Source organism: Bicyclus anynana, chromosome 15, assembly GCF_947172395.1.
Source record: "Bicyclus anynana chromosome 15, ilBicAnyn1.1, whole genome shotgun sequence".
In the NCBI taxonomy this organism is placed as follows: Eukaryota; Metazoa; Arthropoda; class Insecta; order Lepidoptera; family Nymphalidae; genus Bicyclus; species Bicyclus anynana.
Window position 1 is genome coordinate 705,402 of NC_069097.1, and position 19,757 is coordinate 725,158.

General features: G+C 35.3%; 1 protein-coding gene across 2 annotated transcripts; it reads left to right on the forward strand.

Moving 5' to 3' along the window:
* The first annotated feature begins 1,799 nt into the window (after nt 1-1,799).
* Nucleotides 1,800-17,643, forward strand: LOC112043400 (aprataxin and PNK-like factor). Of its 2 annotated transcripts, none has more exons than XM_024078800.2 (7): nt 1,800-2,079; nt 2,863-2,934; nt 3,277-3,592; nt 3,898-4,250; nt 4,822-4,907; nt 8,725-8,888; nt 12,492-17,643. In XM_024078800.2, the coding sequence occupies exons 1-7, from the start codon at nt 1,984-1,986 to the stop codon at nt 12,710-12,712; spliced, it is 1,308 nt and encodes a 435-aa protein (XP_023934568.1). In that variant the 5' UTR covers nt 1,800-1,983; the 3' UTR covers nt 12,713-17,643. The 2 variants fall into 2 exon arrangements, with proteins under 2 accessions (XP_023934568.1, XP_052741817.1); XM_052885857.1 differs by lacking the exon at nt 12,492-17,643 and adding an exon at nt 10,601-11,861 and having other exon boundaries at nt 1,801-2,079.
* Nucleotides 17,644-19,757: the final 2,114 nt, after the last annotated feature.

The following is a 19,757-nucleotide window of genomic DNA, read 5'->3' on the forward strand; positions in this document are numbered from 1 at the left end:
AAAAGTAACCTTTTTGTGTAAAAAGTAACCTTTTCACTAATTACTCTTGCTTTTTGCGTTCCACAGCATGGCTAAACCACCATTTCAGCCTCTGGGGGCTAAAATAATTTTGTTTTTTTGTTTATTAACTGTCTGTTACGAATATTAGCCAAGTACTAAATTACTATAAACTGAAGGACATTTTACTCGTAAATAGAATCATCTTAAGTAATTCCTCATGGAATAAGAAAAATACAAATAAAGAGCAAGAATTAAAAAAAATTGACGTTAATTTCTTAAATTCATACTTGGTTTTTTTAAGAAATTCAATGTGACTGCAAATTGCAACTTACTTATTTCGCAACGTCAATTGTAACGTCTTCATTTATAGTGAGATTGACACAGAAACATCGATGATTTCTTGAGCATTTGTCCGCATTTCTTGATTTAACGACCGTTCTGTTTTAGATATACGAAATTGTAAGTAAATTTAAAAAAATCCTAAATATCACGTAAAAGTAACCTTTTTATTAATGTAACCTAAAAGTTACCAATGCAGTCAAAAAATCACCTAAAAGGTTACAAAAGTAACCTTCTGGCAACACTGATGACAAGTGTCAAATGAAATGAATTAATAATGAAGTTGTTCTAAGACCACAGATGATGAAGATCAATGAAGGCAAATAAAGACCATGTGGAATGATGAGTCGCACTCGCAAGGCCGCGTACGGCATTTACGTGCATACGCTAGTGATTATATAAATATATGCACTTTTTTTTTAATCCAAGGCCGAATTAATATAAACAAAATTGATTTGACTTTTGTGCACAGAACACTAATGCTTCCACACAAAGATTACAGTGTAATGGAAATTGATAGGTTGCTCTAACTTTTTTCGCAACGCCTGTGATAGCGCCATCTAGTAACTAACTGTATTTTTAGTATAGTATCCATTATGTTATAAAAATAATAATGCATATTTTTTGTAAAGGAGAGAGAAGAGGAAAGAGAAAAACAAAAAAAAAAGACAAAAGTTTTCTATTGTTATCTCCGAGCACGAACTCACGATTATTAGATCATATCTTTGTTATGCACCACTAGGCAAAATTACTATGTGGAAGATCTTTGAAATTAATGTATACTTACTGTCTTTCTTTAATAATCCCTTTGCTTCTTGTATACAAACACATTCTTCCTATTAAATTAAAAGGACAAATAATTCTTTTTATTCGGATTTTTTACCGTACTTACACGGTTTAAATCTCTAAAAAGATTATAATACATACACATCATATGTAATTGAATTTACTATCCTGGAATCTTAAATCTAGGATGTAGATGGCGCTGCTTCATAAAGATTTCACGTTCTTCTATGTTGCCATGGCATGCTTCCACAGATATTATGCTTTCACAGATATTAGGTATCTATCTCAGACCAATTATAGAAGGACCTGTATCGCACTCATAGTCACCAACAAATTTGTCTGTCATTTACTGAGGAAAACGAGCTTAGATTTGGTATAAATCTTTAAACTTGAAGTTTTTGTCCGTTTTTTACACTATTCAATTACATAAAAAGGTATTTTTACGGAGCTCTTTTAACGACGAACACGATTACAACTATTTCACATCGATTCTATAGAGACAGCTTTTATAATCGCATTAGATCGTTGATCATATACTTTGACAGAAAAGTACCGTCTAGCGAGGCAGGTCTTTACAATAATTGGTCTGAGTTATCTATTGTTTGTTAATCTGTGGTGTGGATACTATTTATTAAATTATCTGTAGATAACCGGATAACTATGCTTTCATAATAATTAATCAATAATCTGTGATTCTGTGTATGCTTTTGGGTGTGTGCAATTTCGTTATTTTATAGATTTTTGATGCTATTAAAAAAATCGAGTTTAAATACAGATTGTGTGGTTATTGCACGCAAAACTGATTAAGATCCTCTATTTACGAAACTGACGAACATATCAAAGTAAATAAATCTCAAAATGACTATAAAGTTGGTTCGAACTGATGCAGAAGATCCCTGCAAAATTCAACTTCCTCTGGGTGATCATGTAATCGGACGTGGTAAATTACTGGAGGTGAGTTAATTACAATTGTTTATTTATTTACAATAATGAAAAAATCAAGACCATTGAGCAAAGAGGTGAATCGACGAATCCAGCTCAGCTGGGCAGCGTTCGGGAAACTCCACGACATCTTTTCGTCCGAAATTCCTCAGTGCTTGAAGACGAAAGTCTTCGATCAGTGCGTGTTGCCAGCAAGTTGCCAGTGATGACCTACTTGGTCGTTGACTATAGGCTTTATTAGAATGCTCAAAGTCACTCAGCGGGCAATGGAGCGAGCTATGGTTGAAGTTTCTCTGCGTGATCGAATCAGGAATGAGGAGATCCGCAGACGAACCAAAGTCACTGACAGCTCAGCAAGGACCAAGGATATCAAGCAGGTTGCAGGGAGCCGCTGGATGCTGGCGGCTAGAGATTGTTTTGCTTGGAGGTTCATGCAAGAGGCCTATGTCCAGCAGTGACGTCTATCAGCCGATAAGGAGCAAAGAGTCCCCAGAAAATGGAATTGGCTTTAGGAACAGGTCGCCTAGATAAATAAAGATAACATGATGTTTAAGCATGTTCTGGGAATTATTTTTTTATCTGAATCGTATTTTTATTTTGTACTAGCCAACGCCCCGCGTAGTTCCCGTTTTCGTGAAAATATGGGGATAAAATATAGCCTTTGACACTTGCAAATAACATAGCTTTCTAGTGGTAAAAGAATTATCAAAATCGGTTCAGTAGATCCAAATATTATTCTTACAACCTCACAAACTTTACCTCTATAACATATTAGTAAAGAATGTATTTTTACAGTGTGACGATAAAAGAATATCACGTCAACATGGGAAGTTGAATGTCACTGAAGATTCATTAACTATTACAGCGGTAAGAAATTTCATTTTTAGTTGGTTACTAGATCACAAAAAAAATAATAAAAATATTTAATAGGGACACGAGAGAGTTCTTGGTGGACATAGGTCGGCGCCTAAGGGACAGGGGCGCACATGGACACCTTTGGGCCAGGTGCTTTTAGAGACGGGCTTTTTGACGAGGCGAAAGCTGATCTATGACTCCGAATATTATATATTTTATAAAGTTATTTAATTAATAAAGTTTATAAAAATATTTTGATGTAAATTGTAAACTCAATATTAGCTATATCTATATGTACTTATATATTTTCTAAATTATGTTTTAAACTTAAACTTAAATATATCAATATTTCAGTTGCATCTAAACCCTTGTTTTTACATTAAAAAGGGTTCAACAGACACTGAGATATTGAAACAGAACAGTACAACAAGTTTATTTAATGGAGATAGATTTGGTTTGCTGCCAGACACATTTTGGTATGAAGTGCTATTTTGTTCTGGACTCGAAGCACCAAAAAGTTGCGAGAGTGAGAAAAACACTGAAGAATATTGTGTTGAGAACAATGATACCTCTGATGAAACACACTGTGATAAAACAAAGACATGTGATTTTAATTCAGATGATGGGTTTGATAATGAAATAAATAATTTACAATCTCCAAGTTTAATAGGTAATTACATATTTAATGATATTTCAAATAACATTAATGATATTTCTGGTGGTTGTAACTTTACTAAAAGTAAAATTTTGTGACTATATTTTGTGTAAAACATAATATTTAAATAGTGTATTTCACTCTCAGAGTACTGAGTCATGAATACTGAATAATTTGAACTGCATTTATAATTTTTCTGAATATTTACTTTTACCTTGGATATTTTTCCAAACTTAGTGAATAAAAGAAACTTTAATTGCTTAAACCTATTGAATAAATATTTCTCGTGATATATAATAATTTAAAAAATTTACTTACAGCCCCAAATAATAACGACCCAACACCACAAGGATTAAATTCTGACGCTACAATAAAAAGTGTAACAGATAAGAGCACTGAATCAAGTGCTATTGATCAAAACAAACATGAACCAGATGAACAAACTGATCCGAATTCACAAAATGATCCAAATGTACCAACTGATCCAAATTTACAAAATGATCCAAATGCACCAAATGATCCAGCAGTATCACCAAATAATGTTAATCCAACTAAAAGAAGTCACAGTCCAGATAATAGTGATGTGAAAAAAATTAAAACTGAGCCAGTTGAAGTCAAAACTGAAAGTTCTGATGATGTTAAACCTGGGCCGAGCTTAAAACAAGACCAAGGGGTAATGTATTATTTTTATAACTAATTGTTATTAGTTATGTTAGTAAATTCTATAAACACTTACAACTTGTATTTGTGTAGAAACCGAAAGGAGTGTGGATTTCATCCTACTCCTAACAAGTTAGCCTGCTTCCATTCTAGATTGCATCATCACTTACCATCAGGTGAGATTGTAGTCAAGGGCTAAGTTGTAGAAAATAAAAATAAAAAAAAACTCTGCGACATCTTTACTTCCAAAATTCCTCAGTGTGTAAAGACAAAGGTCATCTTACATGATATTTAACTCTGTGATGTCATGAAAATTGTGAAATTATAAATAATTTTTGTATTAAATTCTATACTACACACACAAACAGTCTTGCCAAATTGCTAATAACGCCTGGTAAGATGAAAAGGCTAAAGCGATGGAAGAGTTGTGTGGTGGACCAACTAATGTATGACCATAACACGAAGAGGCGCTTAATATAGTGACCTCCGACCTTAAAAACATCCTCTTCTATCAGAAGATCAGTTTATCGACTGACTGATCACTGATGACTTAGCTAAACAAAAAAAAAATTCTATACTTGTAGGTACAAACAGCAAATGGTGCAAATGCAGCGACCAACAATGCTCCACTGGGGCGCGAACGGTGCATGTACGGCGCTAACTGTTACAGGTATGTGATTACTGAATGCCACTTTTGTATTGAAGATAATAAAGTATTTTGTTTTACAAAAAACTAGCAGACGCCCGTGACTTTTTCCGAAGTAAATCGATGTAAACTTTCAACTACCCCTACCCTAGCCCCACTCTACCCTATCCATACCCTACCCCCTACCCTACCCCCTACCCTACCCCTAATTTTTTTGCTATAAACCTCACGGAGCCCGAGACCTTTCCAACGAATGCAAAACCGTGAAAATCGGTTCGTGCGTTCTGGAGTTATAGCGTCAGGAAGGAAAACCAGACTTATTTCTATATAAAGCAAAATCTACCCGCATAGTTCCCATTCCTGTGAGAATACAGGATAAAATGTAGCTCATGTTTGTTTTAAATTTTTCCTCTATAATATTATTAACTAGCAGACGCCCGCGGCATCGTCCGCGTGGAATTCTGTTTTTCGCAAATTTCGCAAAAATCATGGATTTTCTCTTAATAAAAAGTAGCCTTTGTGTTAATCCAGAGTATTATCTATCTTCGTTTTAATTTCAGCCAATTCGCTTCAGTAGTTGCGGCGTTAAAGAGCAACAAACAATCGCACAAACTTTCGCGTTTATAATAGTAGTATTAACAATCACGAGGTCTTTATAGCTCTTCACATATATTTCATAGAAGTGTAGGGGAACATGGTCTGAGACGGCATAGTGTTTGAGATGGCATAGTCGCTATTTCTCTGTGATTCGCTAACGATTGACATCAACACACATAAACATAGATGCCCCCCGCGAACATGCAGCGACCTGTTCGTTTTCAGCGCGCTTAAACTGTGCAAAGTGAAACTATACCATGTCCAGATTGAATTGCGCTATTTGGTAAATAAACAAACCCTTTTGTCGATGCCAAACTTTCATAACAGTTTTCAGAACCATCAAACTATTAAAACACGCACAAACACTTTGTTCTTTACAATCCACCTATGGAGAATCATACAAACGTAACATTTTTTTAATTTACACAGGGTTTAATCAAAATTTTTAGAAATAAACGAAATTAAACGCGAAATTATGCACACAGATTACATTTAAATGTTAATTTGACGTTTCGTCTCTCTAAGGTTGTGCCAAGTAAAATTGTCACCACAGATTAAAAATGAACGATTTACCGATTGTAAATATCGAATGTATTCCGTTCAGTATCGATATCGTAATTGAGTAATTTGAATAAAGTAATTTTTTCATAGCGCTGTTTAGTTAGTTACGTACTTGTATATTAACAAAAGATAATGCGTTAACAAGTACTGCCTAAATTTTTTAGTACTCTTTTAATTTATAACAAACAGATACAAGTGAAAAAAATGTTATTTGATAGGTATTAATATGCAACAGAAAGAAGTAGATAGTTAATATCGCGCGTATTTTGACTGTGTGATTAGTGTTGCCAACTTAGAAGTGAGTTTTTAAGTAAAGTGATTTTTTTACAATTGATATAAAATTCGATTAGTAGTAGTTAATTCTCGATATAGTTCATCAACGGCCCATCCCTAGGATGACGTCACAACTAATGTCAGTGATGAATACGGCCATATTTGTTTACATAATTTTGCAATTCTAAAAAAATGAAGTTTACGTCAGTTTGTATAAAATTCTGTTGCGTAAAAAAAGTTTTGTCAAATAGTTTTAACTAATATCACAAGCTCTGTGCATGGCATATAAGGAAAGTCAGGATGCATTTTTGAAGGTCTATTCAATGACATTATAGGTGTATTAATTTGATTTTTATAGTTTCTGCTTTAATTGAGATGCAAAAAACTTTGTTGGTTAAGTGCTTAATGTATGAGATGGCATAGGTGTAGGCCATCTCACCCAAAAGGCAATTTTAAAGCGTTTATTTCTTGAAAAAGTAAAGTTTTTGTATAAGTGATTGAAATAATTGTCTGTTACGTATCTCCAAAATATCACCATACATTTTTTTTTAGAACGGCGCCATATATTAACATATCAAGTATTAACTAGCCAATATCATGTTTGCCACCAATGGTGTCACGCGAAATGCATCTGATTAGGTACCGAAAACAGCAAAAAGAGTTACCTATATGTGATGTTTGTCTCTAACTTTCCATACATACTAACATGACAATTAATTGATTTTGCGTGATTATCCTCTTTAAGCCATCTTACCCACTAGGGTACGGTGAGATGGATTTTTGAATCTTTTTTATTATTGATTATTTCTATAAGAATAATAATTTGTGTTCAACTTTGGAACTGATTAATTAGCTAAAAAAAGATTACTTTTTAATATAGACTGCCTTTTTATTTCAATTTCAATTTGTGTACTTTGATACACGATGATTTCAAAATGTATGCCATCTCAGACCATGTTCCCCTACAGTACATAAAGTGTCAAAATGTTCATCAAGTAAGAACATTTTGACGACCTCTGTGACGCAGTGGTATGCGCAGTGGATTTACAAGATGGATGTCTTTGGTTCGATCCCCAGGTGGGCTGATTGAGGTTTTCTTATTTGGTCCAAGTTCAATCGGTCAACCTCGGCCGTGGCTAATTACCACCCTACTGGCAAAGAGGTACCGCCAAGCGATTTAGCATATTCCAGTATACGATGTTGTTTAGAAACTGTGGATGAAAATCCACACCAAAGGGGTCTGGATTTTCATCCTCCTAACAAGTTAGACCGCTTAAATCTTAGATTGCATCGTCATCAAGTGACATACAAGTTAAGGGCTAACTTGTAAAGGAAAAAACGTGTGTGTCAGTCCCGACGCACGAATGGAGTTTACTCTTTCAGATCGACTGTCTAAATAGATGTATGTTGCCCCGCAGCATACACTATGTACGTCTCAATACCTATGCCTGAAAAGTGAAAGGTGCGAAGAATAGGTTGAGCACAAAAACGTAACGCTGTCATTCATTCATTGAATTTTACTGCCCATAGTTTTTCATACCGAGGGCTATATATGAAAAATCGATTCATAAGGGGTAAACTCCAATAGAGAGCTGTGATAGCCCAATGGATATGACCTCTGCCTCTGATTCCGGAGGTTGTGAATTCGAATTCGATCCGGGGCATGCACCTCCAACTTTTCAGTTGTGTGCATTTTAAGAAATTAAATATCACGTCTCAAACGGTGAAGGAAAACATCGTGAGGAAACCTGCATACCAGATAATTTTCTCAATTCTCTGTGTGTGTGATGTCTGCTAATCCGCATTGGGCCAGCGTGGTGGACTATTGGCCTAACCCCTCTAATAGGGATGATGACAGTTTTTTTTAATTGTATATAAATTAAGAGTATACTAATTTTGTAAAAGTAACAGGGTATCTGCGATCATTACTTTCGGAGCTACAGGGATTTAAAGAGTCAGATTTGTGGCGCTGCCGCGGATCCCTGAAAAACGCCCCATACAAAATTGCTCGAAATAATGACGTCATAGGCAATGTAATGATCGTTAGATTTGTATGCGAGTTCAAACAAAACTACTAATATATTTGTTATTTGTGCGTTTATGCTTTTATTTCATTTATTAAAAAATGTCACATTTAATGTAAGGAAGCTAAAACTGTATGAATTTTCATCTAATTACGATAAAATATTTTTAATAGTTTTTGAAATTTTATAATCTTATTTATTTTGCAACTATCCAGACAATGCTTTTTATGTATAAATTAGTTAACATTGACCCTATTTACCCGAATGTATCATAAAAATCAATATATTGAAACCTAGTCATCATCCCCATTGTGAGAGGAGACCGAGGTCAGCAGAGAGCCGAATATGGGTTGATAATGATGAAACTCCAATAATTTGTTTGCCAGAAAAAACCCCGGCCACCAGGCGCAGTTCAGCCACCCGCGCGACGCGGACTGGGGCCCCGGCGAGCGCGGCGTGTGCCCGTACGGCGCCGCGTGCGCGCGCACCGACCCGCGCCACTGGCGCGACCACGACCACCCGCCCGGGAAGCTGCCGCCGCCGCGACCTGGTACGTTGCACACATACTAATCTTCATCTATCTATATATATATAAAAATGAATTGCTGTTCGTTAGTCTCGCTAAAACTCGAGAACGGCTTAACGGATTTATCTTATCTTGGTCTTGAAATGTTCGTGGAGGTATAGGGAAGGTTTAAAAGGTGAGAAAAAATCAAATAATTTCTGGGAAAACCCTAAAAACTGCCCTTTTCTATTTTCCATACAAACGTTTAAGAGTCAAGCGGTAGGGGTAGGGTAGGGGTAGAGGTATAGAAGGGTAGAGTAGGGATAGAGAATAAGTGCACTTATGTCAAAACGAAGCTTGACTGGGTCCGCTAGTAAATAATAATAATACAGCCTTTTATTTCCTATAAACCGTAACCTAATTACAAAATATTATATACTAGCGGACACGCTCAAGCTTCGCTTTGACTTATTAATTTATTTATTTGCACTTCTTCCCTATCCCTACCTTACACTACCCTACTCTTACCCCTACCCCTACCCCTACCCTACCTCTACTCTATCCCTACCCTACCCTACAACTACCCTACCGCTACCCTACTCCTACCCTATCCCTATACCATAAACCTACCCTACCACTACCCTACCCTACCCCTAACCTACCCCTACAAAAAAAAGGTATCCTATGACCTTCTCCTGGCTCTAAACTACCTCCCTGCCAATTTTCAGCTAAATCGGTTCAGCCGTTCTTGAGTTATAAGTAGAGTAACTAACACGACTTTCTTTTATATATAGAGAGACAAATAATTAGCAATAAATTAAAATTGCAACTATAATTTGAGATTTAAACTATCCTATCTCTCAAGTTGGATCGAACTGCACATGGTGTGCGAATTTTATTATAATCGGTTAAGTGGTTTAGGAGTCCATCGAGGACAAACATTGTGACACGAGATTTATATATATTGAGATTTTCTTAATTCTATGTTAGTAATATTTAGTTAATTTGTTTTATTTTTATAATTGTATTACTTATATTAATCCCTTGGTAGGGTATAGGCTTTCTCCAATTTCTTCCATTTCTCTCTTTCTCGCGCTATTGTCATCCAACTTTTCCCGGCTGTCGCAATTATATCGTCCGCCCACCGCTTCTGTGGACTGCCCACGTTTCTTTTTCCTTGTGGACCAATCCATTTTGTGGTCTTAATAGTCCAACATTGGTCTGAGCACCTCTACATGGCCGGCGCAGCTCCATTTTAGTTTCAGCACTCAATTATATGTAAGGTATGTAAGTGGGCTCATGATACAAAAGTGCTTGTAAACTGAGTTTAGAAAGTTGAGTTTTTGGGATTAGAGAGATTTTGGGTGGAGTTTTGATGATCACGAGATGTTGAGTTGATCTTTAATGTCTACAAGATGTTGAGTGGAGTTTTAAAAATTATGTTGAGTTTTTCATGTCTATAAGATGTTGAGTTGAGTTTGATTGTGTGTGATGTTGTGTGGAGTTTTGAGGTGTGCATGATGTTAAGTGGAGTTTTACTGTGTGGAGTTTTGATGTGTGAATGATATGGGGTGTAGTTTGATGTGTACATGATGTTGAGTTGAGTTGTAAAGTCTACAAGATGTTAAGTGGAGTATTGATGTCTTCAAGATGTTGAGTGAAGTATTAGTGTCTATAAGATGTTGAGTGGAGTTTTTGTTGTTAACATTTCGCAAAATAACACCTGCTTGTATTCAGTGATGAACATTTGTCGGCAGGTATGCAAGTCGTCCACAGGCACGGCAACATTTTCTTCATTAAGGCTCACTGCGTCAACTTCCATGACGACCATTTCCGAGTGGAGGACTCGGACGGGGACAGTGTCGATTTAGATTACGAGTTCTAACGGGAAGATCGGGGCATAATGTTTTTTTTTATGAACTGGCTGGGTTCTAGCCTTTTGAAAATTTTAATTACAAGGTCTACAACTTGCTATTGAACTCCAAACGGATCTCCAAAAGTAGACAATATAATATATTGTCTGTTTTTGCTGATCTGTTTGGAGTGTCAAATTGAAAGATGGCGTAGGTAAAGACCCGCGATAAGTAAGTTAATGTTGTATTTTGATGTGATATTGCAATTTTCAACTTTATTTCGTCTTGACGTTGTGGTTAAATCACTCTTGTCACTAGAAGCAAGGCATCCGTCTACGACGCCATTTCCATTGCCTTGTTATTAAGATTTTTATTACCTTTACTTAAAATTAAAAATATGAAAATTCGTTTTTATCTTAAGCATGTATCAAATACTGGTCCGATAATCATGACAAAGACACATCACAGGCATGAGGAAGCCATGGACGCCTTGGAAGTACCTTTAATTCTAAGTTCTTCTCTTGAAAGACAGATACAGCACCTTTTCTTCACATTCTTGTGCAATTGTGTAAACATTTACGGTATGGTTTAACCTTATAAAATTAGGAATTTTAGGAAAAAAGTGAGATTTTTTTTTATGTTTTTTAGGTCTATATATTATACGTTTGGCTTTGGTTGATTATTGTGTGGTGTACAGTGCCTCTGTGTGTAAAACTAACGGACAGCAAAATAGAAATATGTTTTTATATTATACGCTATGAAACGGTTATTTGATAAACTGATTTCGATGTCACGCCTTCCGCTTTATCACTAAATTATTAAACAGTTTGTGTTGTGCTAACGGTCCTTTGTTTAATTTTTACACACATAAACGCGTTTGTTTGTGTTTGTGCTGTCATCTTAGAACTTTATGATACATCTAAAGCCAAATTGTTTTGCAGAATTTAGTTAAATAGATATACTTTATTTGCACACCACAAAGACAAATGCAAGTGTAATAAAATAATTTTAATAACTACATAGGTATTATAAAGTAGTTGTAAATACGTACATATTAAGAAATTTCATAAGAGTAATCATGGGTCTATAATTTAAAATGTGTTAAATTTTATTGTTCATATATTAGTAGCTTTTGTCAAGAGAATAATAAACACTTTAAAATATATTCATGAATAGTTTTAATTCGTTATCAACCTATATTCGGCTCACTGTTGAGCACGAGTCTCGTCTCAGAATAAGAGGGGTTAGGCCTTAGTCCATCACGCTAGCCCAATGCGGATTGGCTGACTTCACACACGCAGAGAATTAGACAAGTCCTTCACCGTTTGAGACACGTATATTTAATTTCTTAACATGCAGAAATGTTGGGAGGTGCATGCCCTAGATTGGATTCGAACCTACGCCCTCCGAATCGAAGGCAGAGGTCATATCCACTGGCCTCAGACAAATGGACGTTCATAAGGACTTCTAAATATTAACACCTCTGTTTTGAGTCTCAAGCGACGAATACTTGGCTTTCCAGTGCGAGTTACCATTCGAGCCTTGGGACCTCCTCCATCGTCGTCTTCGAACCATGAATTTCGCCTATTGCCACTTCAGCTTTGCGACTTGGTTTTTCTGCGGATCTCCTCATTTCATATTCGATCGGGCAGAGATACTATACAAGTCTACAGATTTGTGTCTTCTAAGTATAACTTGACAAAATCATTCGTAACACTCCCGATGGGTATATTTTGTCTAATCCAATAAGTTGAAATAGTATTTAAATCGCCACAGAAAACCAATTGTCTCACAGGTCACAAGAAACAGAAGCGGCAGAGGCAGAGGAGAGTCAGCACAGACTCCCCGGAACAGAATTTGGTTGTTGCCGGCAAGAGAATCCGGAAGACGATCCAGAGGGCGGACCAGTGGAGCGGAGACGAGACTGATGAAGAGGACCCCTTCGACACTGACGGTTCCGAGGAGTGGGAGCCGGGCAGTGCGCAAAGTCAGGACTACTCTGAAGATTATTTTTAAACTAGCGGACGCCCGCGATTTCGTCTTCGAGTAAATCGATGTAATCTTTCAACCTCTATTTCACTTCTACTAAATTCCAAGATTATAGATTAAATTTTAATTATAAATCGTTCATGTTTTAATTATTAAAACATGCACGATTTATATTAAAAAATCTTCCACCCCTTTCTAAGCCTTTAGGGGTAGAATTTTGAAAAATCTTGAATTACATTATTTTTAGTATTTTTCTGGTAGTACACATAGGTAACAATTGTTACAAATGTACTTACTTATAAACTGAAGTACTTTCCAACCCCTGTATCACCTTCTGATTAATTTTTTGACAAAAAGTGTCATATTATAGCCTTCTACGTATTATGGTGTAATATCGTGCCAAGTTTCATTTTAATTCATTCATTAGTTTCAGCGTGATTATGTTGACCGGGTGATAACATAAAATACTGACAGATAGACAAAAATAAAAAAAAAATATTGTTGGCTCCATCGAATGTATATTTATTAGCTGACGCCACGCGGTTTCACCCGCGTGGTTCCCGTTCCCGTAAGAATACAGAGATAATATAATAATAGCCTATAGCCTTCCTCGATAAATGGGCTGCCTAACACTGAGAGAATTTTCAAATCGGACCAGTAAATCCTGAGATTAGCGCGTTCAAATAAACAAACTCATCAGCTTTATAATATTAGTATAGATTGCCATCCAACTAAAATCTTCAGAGTACAGATTATGACCTGTTACAGTTTTTAACCGACTTCCAAAAAAAAGCAAAAAATAACATCCTACCTATGTGCTACCTTCTGATCAGTTTGAAGGCGGTGCCAAGCCAGTGTCGTGTTTTAATTAAAGCTGTTTCTGGAATAACCACAGAAATTTTGCAGTTTAAACGTATTTAATTAAAACATCACTGGCTTGGCACCGCCTTCAAACTGATCAGAAGGTAGCACATAGGTAGGATGTTATTTTTTGCTTTTTAGTTAAAGTAATTTTTTGAGTTGGAAGTCGGTTGAATTTTTTTTATTAAAATTTTTATATTATAACAACTGACAATAATATTATGACTTCCTATATGTGTATGAACAATATTAATATTGTAGATTATGAAACGGTTGTATATTAATAAAACTCGAGTGCATTCTATAAAACGAACGAAATGAGTTTTAATAGACTCTGCAATTTTAGTAACTATAATGCATCATTTCATACTCTAGGTATGTATTTTATAAAAACTCATAGCAATAAAAAAAAAATCTACTAATTATAACATAAATGTTTTAAACATACATTAATAATTCAGGTAAAATTCTAAATTAGAAACTCAAAATAGCTCAAGGAGAAGCTACGGCACAGGACGGTGTTTCATAGAGCATTCATGAATGTTGCCAAACTCCAATGAGATGCGGGCGACGGGGGAAAGGACTGGGTGTGAAGCCGTGCGCGCGGGGCATTACTACCCCCCTCCCGGCCCGCGCAGACCATCAGGAGTGTTACGAACGAATTTTCCAAGCTATCGTGGATGTCTATTAACTCTAAATAACTTTAAGAATTATTTAGTTAAATTCTCAACCCGGAGTTGGTAGTGTTTATCCCTGTGGTTCGATGAGACTGTACTTCACATGAAATTATCTAATTGCTGAATATTCAATAAAAGATATTCAATCTGCACTGCACCATGCAGTGGTGAGTGGTATTCGTACCATAGTCTATCTATCTATTCTATACTTATAATAAAACTGGTCGAATTCTAGACATTTATTCACAATTTGAGGTTTTACTTATACCATTTGTAACAACAATCGTGGTATAAAGGAAGCCAGCGCCATCTAGAATCTATACTTATAATACGAATTCTGTACATTGAAGATATTTTGAAATTTTTTGTTGGGAGCATTATTATAATCGATACTGAAGCTAAAAATATTTTTTTGCTTTTTTTGTCTGTACATCTGTCTGTGTTTTCGGGCATCGCGCTGAAACTACTGAATGAATTTAAATGAACCTTGGCACGACTATAATACAGAGAAGGTAATAGGATACTTTTTACTGCGAAAATAAAATGAGAAGGGGGTGAAATAGGGGTTGAAAGTTTGTATGGAAAGTCCTTCATTTTTAACCGACTTCAAAAAAAAGGAGGAGGTTTCTCAATTCGACCGTATATAAATATTTTTTTTAGAGTTGCAGTTTCAAAAAGGAGATCATTCACGCTCCATACATTTTTGGGCTCTTTTTGAAAGTGCCGGCCAACAAAAAAAAGTGGCACGACTCGTTAGAATTAGCTATTTGGAGCAATAGTTAATATGGCATAAAAGTTGTCAGGTGGCTCTGAACCAAGTTATACAGGTTCGACGATTTGTTATTTCCATACATTTTGTCAATTTTCAAAAGTGCCCGCTAAGAAAAAAAACTGATACGTATCGTTAGAACTGCCCATTTGGAGCAATAGTTAGTATGGCACAAATATTGTAAGATTGCTCTGAATCAAGTTATACAGGTTCAATGACTCGTCACTTCTATACATATTTTTTGAGTTTTGTAAGTGCCCACCTACAATATAAATAATACGTATCGTTGTTACTAGCATTTGCAGCAATAGTTACTATGGCATAAACATTTTTGTATAGCTCTGTGTCCAGTTATGCAGTTTCGATGATTCGTCAAATCTATATGTTTTATTGATTTTCAAAGTACCGTTTTACAAAAATATGCACTTATCACTGCACTTATCGTCAGAACTGCCCATTTGGAGTTATATTTAGTATGCCACGAATGCTTTAGGTTTGGTCTGAATCAAGTTATAAAGGTTCGATATCTCGTCACTTATATGCATTTTATTGAGTTTTGTAAGTGCCCAACGACAATATTAATGATACGTATCGTTTTAACTGGTCATTTGTGGCAATGGTTAGTATAACACGAATGTTGTAGGATTGCTCTGAACCAAGTAATACAGGTTAAATGGCATGCCATCTCCATACATTTTATTGATTTTAAAAAGGTGCCTGCCAATAAAATTCTTACAGGTATCATTTTAACTGATCATTTAGACATACTTTGTCAGTTAGTATGGCAGACACGTTGTATAAATGCTCTTATCTAAGTTATACAGGTGTAACTATTAGTAATATCCATACATTTTCTTGATTTTTAAATGCCAACCATTAAAATGGTACGTACAGAACTGGCTGTAATAGGAACGGGGAGTAATAGTTAGTATAGTACAAACGTTGTAGGCCTGCTCTGAGCCATGTTATACAAGTTTAATGATTATAATTTCTATGCATTTTATCGATTTAAGCAATACAATTAGTTGGTAGGTATGACTGAAACATTGTATGATTGCTCTGATCCAAGTTATTTGCGTTCGATGATTCGTCACTTATGTTTTTGTTGATATCTGACTGTAATGGGGAACAATAAATAGGTAATAATGATGAATACTTAACTAATAATATGAAATAAATGTCATCATGGTGTAAGAGTTGTGTCATCATTATTTGTTATGTTCTTCCATCTGGACCGTTTCTGCACTTGGCCATGTGATTGTGCGTGTATTTGTTATTTTATTCAAGCTTGTAAACCGAAATACCATTACTTGAAGAACTTAATAAATTGTTTTTATTTCTCTCAATGCACAATAACACAATTTTTAGTTACATTTGCACCATAATGTTGAATTTGTGCAAATGCTTAGAATCATTATTTCTATATTTTATTATTGCTTTTATGTTTTCCAACTTTTTCGGAAATCAATGAATGAAAGTTATATAACTTGTTTCAGTACTAGAATTTTTCTGAAGCGTGTGCAATGTGTTACTAACTATTGCTCCTAATGACTAGTTTTAACGTTAGGTACCATATTTTAGGTAAACGGTACTTTAAAAAATCAGTAAAATATATGGATTTGACGAATCATCTAAACAGTATAACTTGATTCGGATCTATACTACAACGTTTATGCCATAGTAACTATTACTGAAATGGCTAGTTATAACGATAAATAGCATTTACTTTGTAACTTACAAAACTCCAACAAATACGTTGAAGTGACGAGACATCGAACCTGTATAACTTGGTTCAGAACAATCTTGCAACATTTGTGCCATACTAACTATTACTCCAAATGAGCAGTTTTAACCATAAGTACCATATTTTTGTTAAACGGTACTTTAAAAATCAATAAAATAAATGGATTGGACGAATCATCGAAACTGTATAACTCGACACAAAGCTATACTACAATGTTTATGCCATAGTAACTATTGCTGAAAATGGCTAGTTATAACGATACGTACGATTTATTTTGTTTGCGGACACTTACAAAACTCAGTAAAATGTATAGAAGTGACGAGTTATCGAACCTGTATAACTTGGTTCAGTGCAGTCCTACAACATTTGAGCCGTAGTAATTATTGCTCCAAATGGACAGTTCTAACGATGCGTGCCAGTTTTTTTTCTTGGCGGGCACTTTTGAAAATTGACAAAATGTATGGAAATAACGAATCGTCGAACCTGTATAACTTGGTTCAGAGCTCTCCTACAACTTTCATGCCATATTAACTATTACTCCAAATGACTAGTTCTAACGATTCGTGCTATTTTTTTTCGTTGGCCGGCACTTTCAAAAAGGGCCCAAAATGAATAATCTCCTTTGTTCATAAATCATAAAAAAAATATGAAATATAGTGTAATTCAAAAATTTTTAAAATTCAACCCATAAAGTGGTGACATAGGGCTTGAAAGTTTACATTGATTTCAACGGGGGCGAAGTCGCGGGCGTCCGCTAGTTATTCATATGGAAGTCCATTAACCAATTTGGACATAGGCGGCCCTTCAACGTGAGGGTCATATTATGTAACAGAACCTGTTATGATCATTGTTAGACTTTTAAAATATAATTTATCAATACTTGACATGGCAGTTATAAATAAATAAATGGCCTTTTTATTTTCTCATCCTCACAAAAATTTTACAATTGATTTAACTTAATGTAAACTTAATGTAAATTTTGCTTCACCTATTATACTTAATTATTAATTTTCTTATTTGTATGTCATTGCGATCATCAAACAGTGGCGCGATTCTCAGAAATAAAAAATACTCCGCGCGGCCAGCTTCTGTATTCTGAGGCGGCCAGTTACAGTGCCGGCAAGTTCATAATTTGCAAATATTATGTTGCCGCTAGAAACATTAAAATTTTGCCGCGTTCCCGATGCGTGGGCGCTGCTGTTCAGTGAGTGCAAGTAGGTTCGTTGTCGGTGCATAGTTTGCTGTCTCAGGTGACCGCGGTATCTCTCAATAGTTTTTGCAGTGCACGCCATGTAAACAAAACTTTTGTACACCTTGGGTTACATTATTGGAATTTCAGGAAGGATCCCTATTTTTTTTTTGAAAATATTATATAGCCTATAGCCTTCCTCGATAAATGGGCTATCTATCACTGAAAGTATTTTTTAAATCGGACCAGTAGTTCCTGAGATTATCGCGTTCAATTAAACAAACAAACTCTTCAGCTTAAAAAAAAAAGTTATATTTATAATATTAGTATAGATTATAATTTATCAACAAGTTAGAAATACAAATGAACACGACGGAAACGATTACAATACAACAATGTAACATCGATATCTTTAAAAATAGTTCTTCTTTTGTCAGTTTGTCACACATTAGATCAGTGATTCCCAAAGTGGTCTACAGCGACCCCTAAGAGTCTATGACAACCTAAAAGGGGTCTACGTCTGCGAAAAAAATTTGGGGGTCCACGATAGTGGATCTCAACACATACCGTCATATCCTCCAACTTTGCCCTTTCCTCCTAACTTTGCCAGGGGAGTAATTATAATTTTTATTTACGATATCTGAGAAAATGTAGCTTTTGAATCTACAGTTTCCATTTTGGTAGAAAATATAGCTTTTTTTTGTCACACTAAATAAGCATAACGTACATAACCTCAAATAGTCGGCTGTCACATGGTGGCAAAAGTGATCGTGTTGTCGTGGAGCAAATTTTAGTGAAAAAAACTTTGAAGTGATCGCTAGGAAGAGATCAAAATACGTAAGTTTTACATTCAGCATATTAAAATAGACTTTAAATAAGAAAGCTTTGCGATATTATGAAGATATAAACTAATGTTTGCTTAGAGTTTCGACTTTGGGTAATGTTAGGCGGATAAACGCAACACACGCCGTCCCAACATTGCCCATCTATACTGAGGCACTAGGGCTGTCGCATTTTAGTTACCCGACTGAAATATATAAAAATACAAAAAGAGGGTTTTGTTTTTTTAACAACGCATGCGTCTTTGTATAAGGCTTGTAACGTATTGACATGTTGCCTGTGATTGTTTACCTATAAAACGTTGTTTCAGCATGGCAAAACCAAAACCAAGAATAAAAAAACGAAAGAGTCGCAGAAAATTGGGGTCCCGGCCATATAAAAACTATACGCCAGAAATGTTGGAATTAGCTATAAAGTCTGTAGCCAATAAAACAATTACGTCGAGAGAAGCAGAAAAACAATTTGGAATTCCAAGGCGCACAATCGTTAATAAATTAAATAATTGTCATTCAAAATCTGTCGGGACACCTACAAGATTAAGTGAAGAAGAAGAAGAGAAGATAATAAACGTAATAATAGCATCGGCAGATTACGGTAGCCCGCTCACAAAACTAGATTTGCGTATTTTAGTTCACAACTATTTAAAAAAAAATGGTAAAGATTACCTTTTTAACGGTAAATTGCCGGGTGAAAAATGGGTAAACTACTTATTGACACGCCACAGAGAAAAATTGACGGTCAGATCCACTCAAAATATAAGCAATTCAGTAAGTAGTTAATGTGTAAACGATTTGTTATTTTTAAAGTTTATGTGACGCTCTATTTTTTATCGTGTATTTTTCATACCTACCAAATATCTAAATACCAAAGTTTGTTACATATTTTCATTAATAAATAGGTACCTACTTAATTAAAGATTACTTAACATTTATAAAATTTGCGTTTATTTGTGTCATGACAACCCTATTCCTCGAATATTTTAATATGAAGGT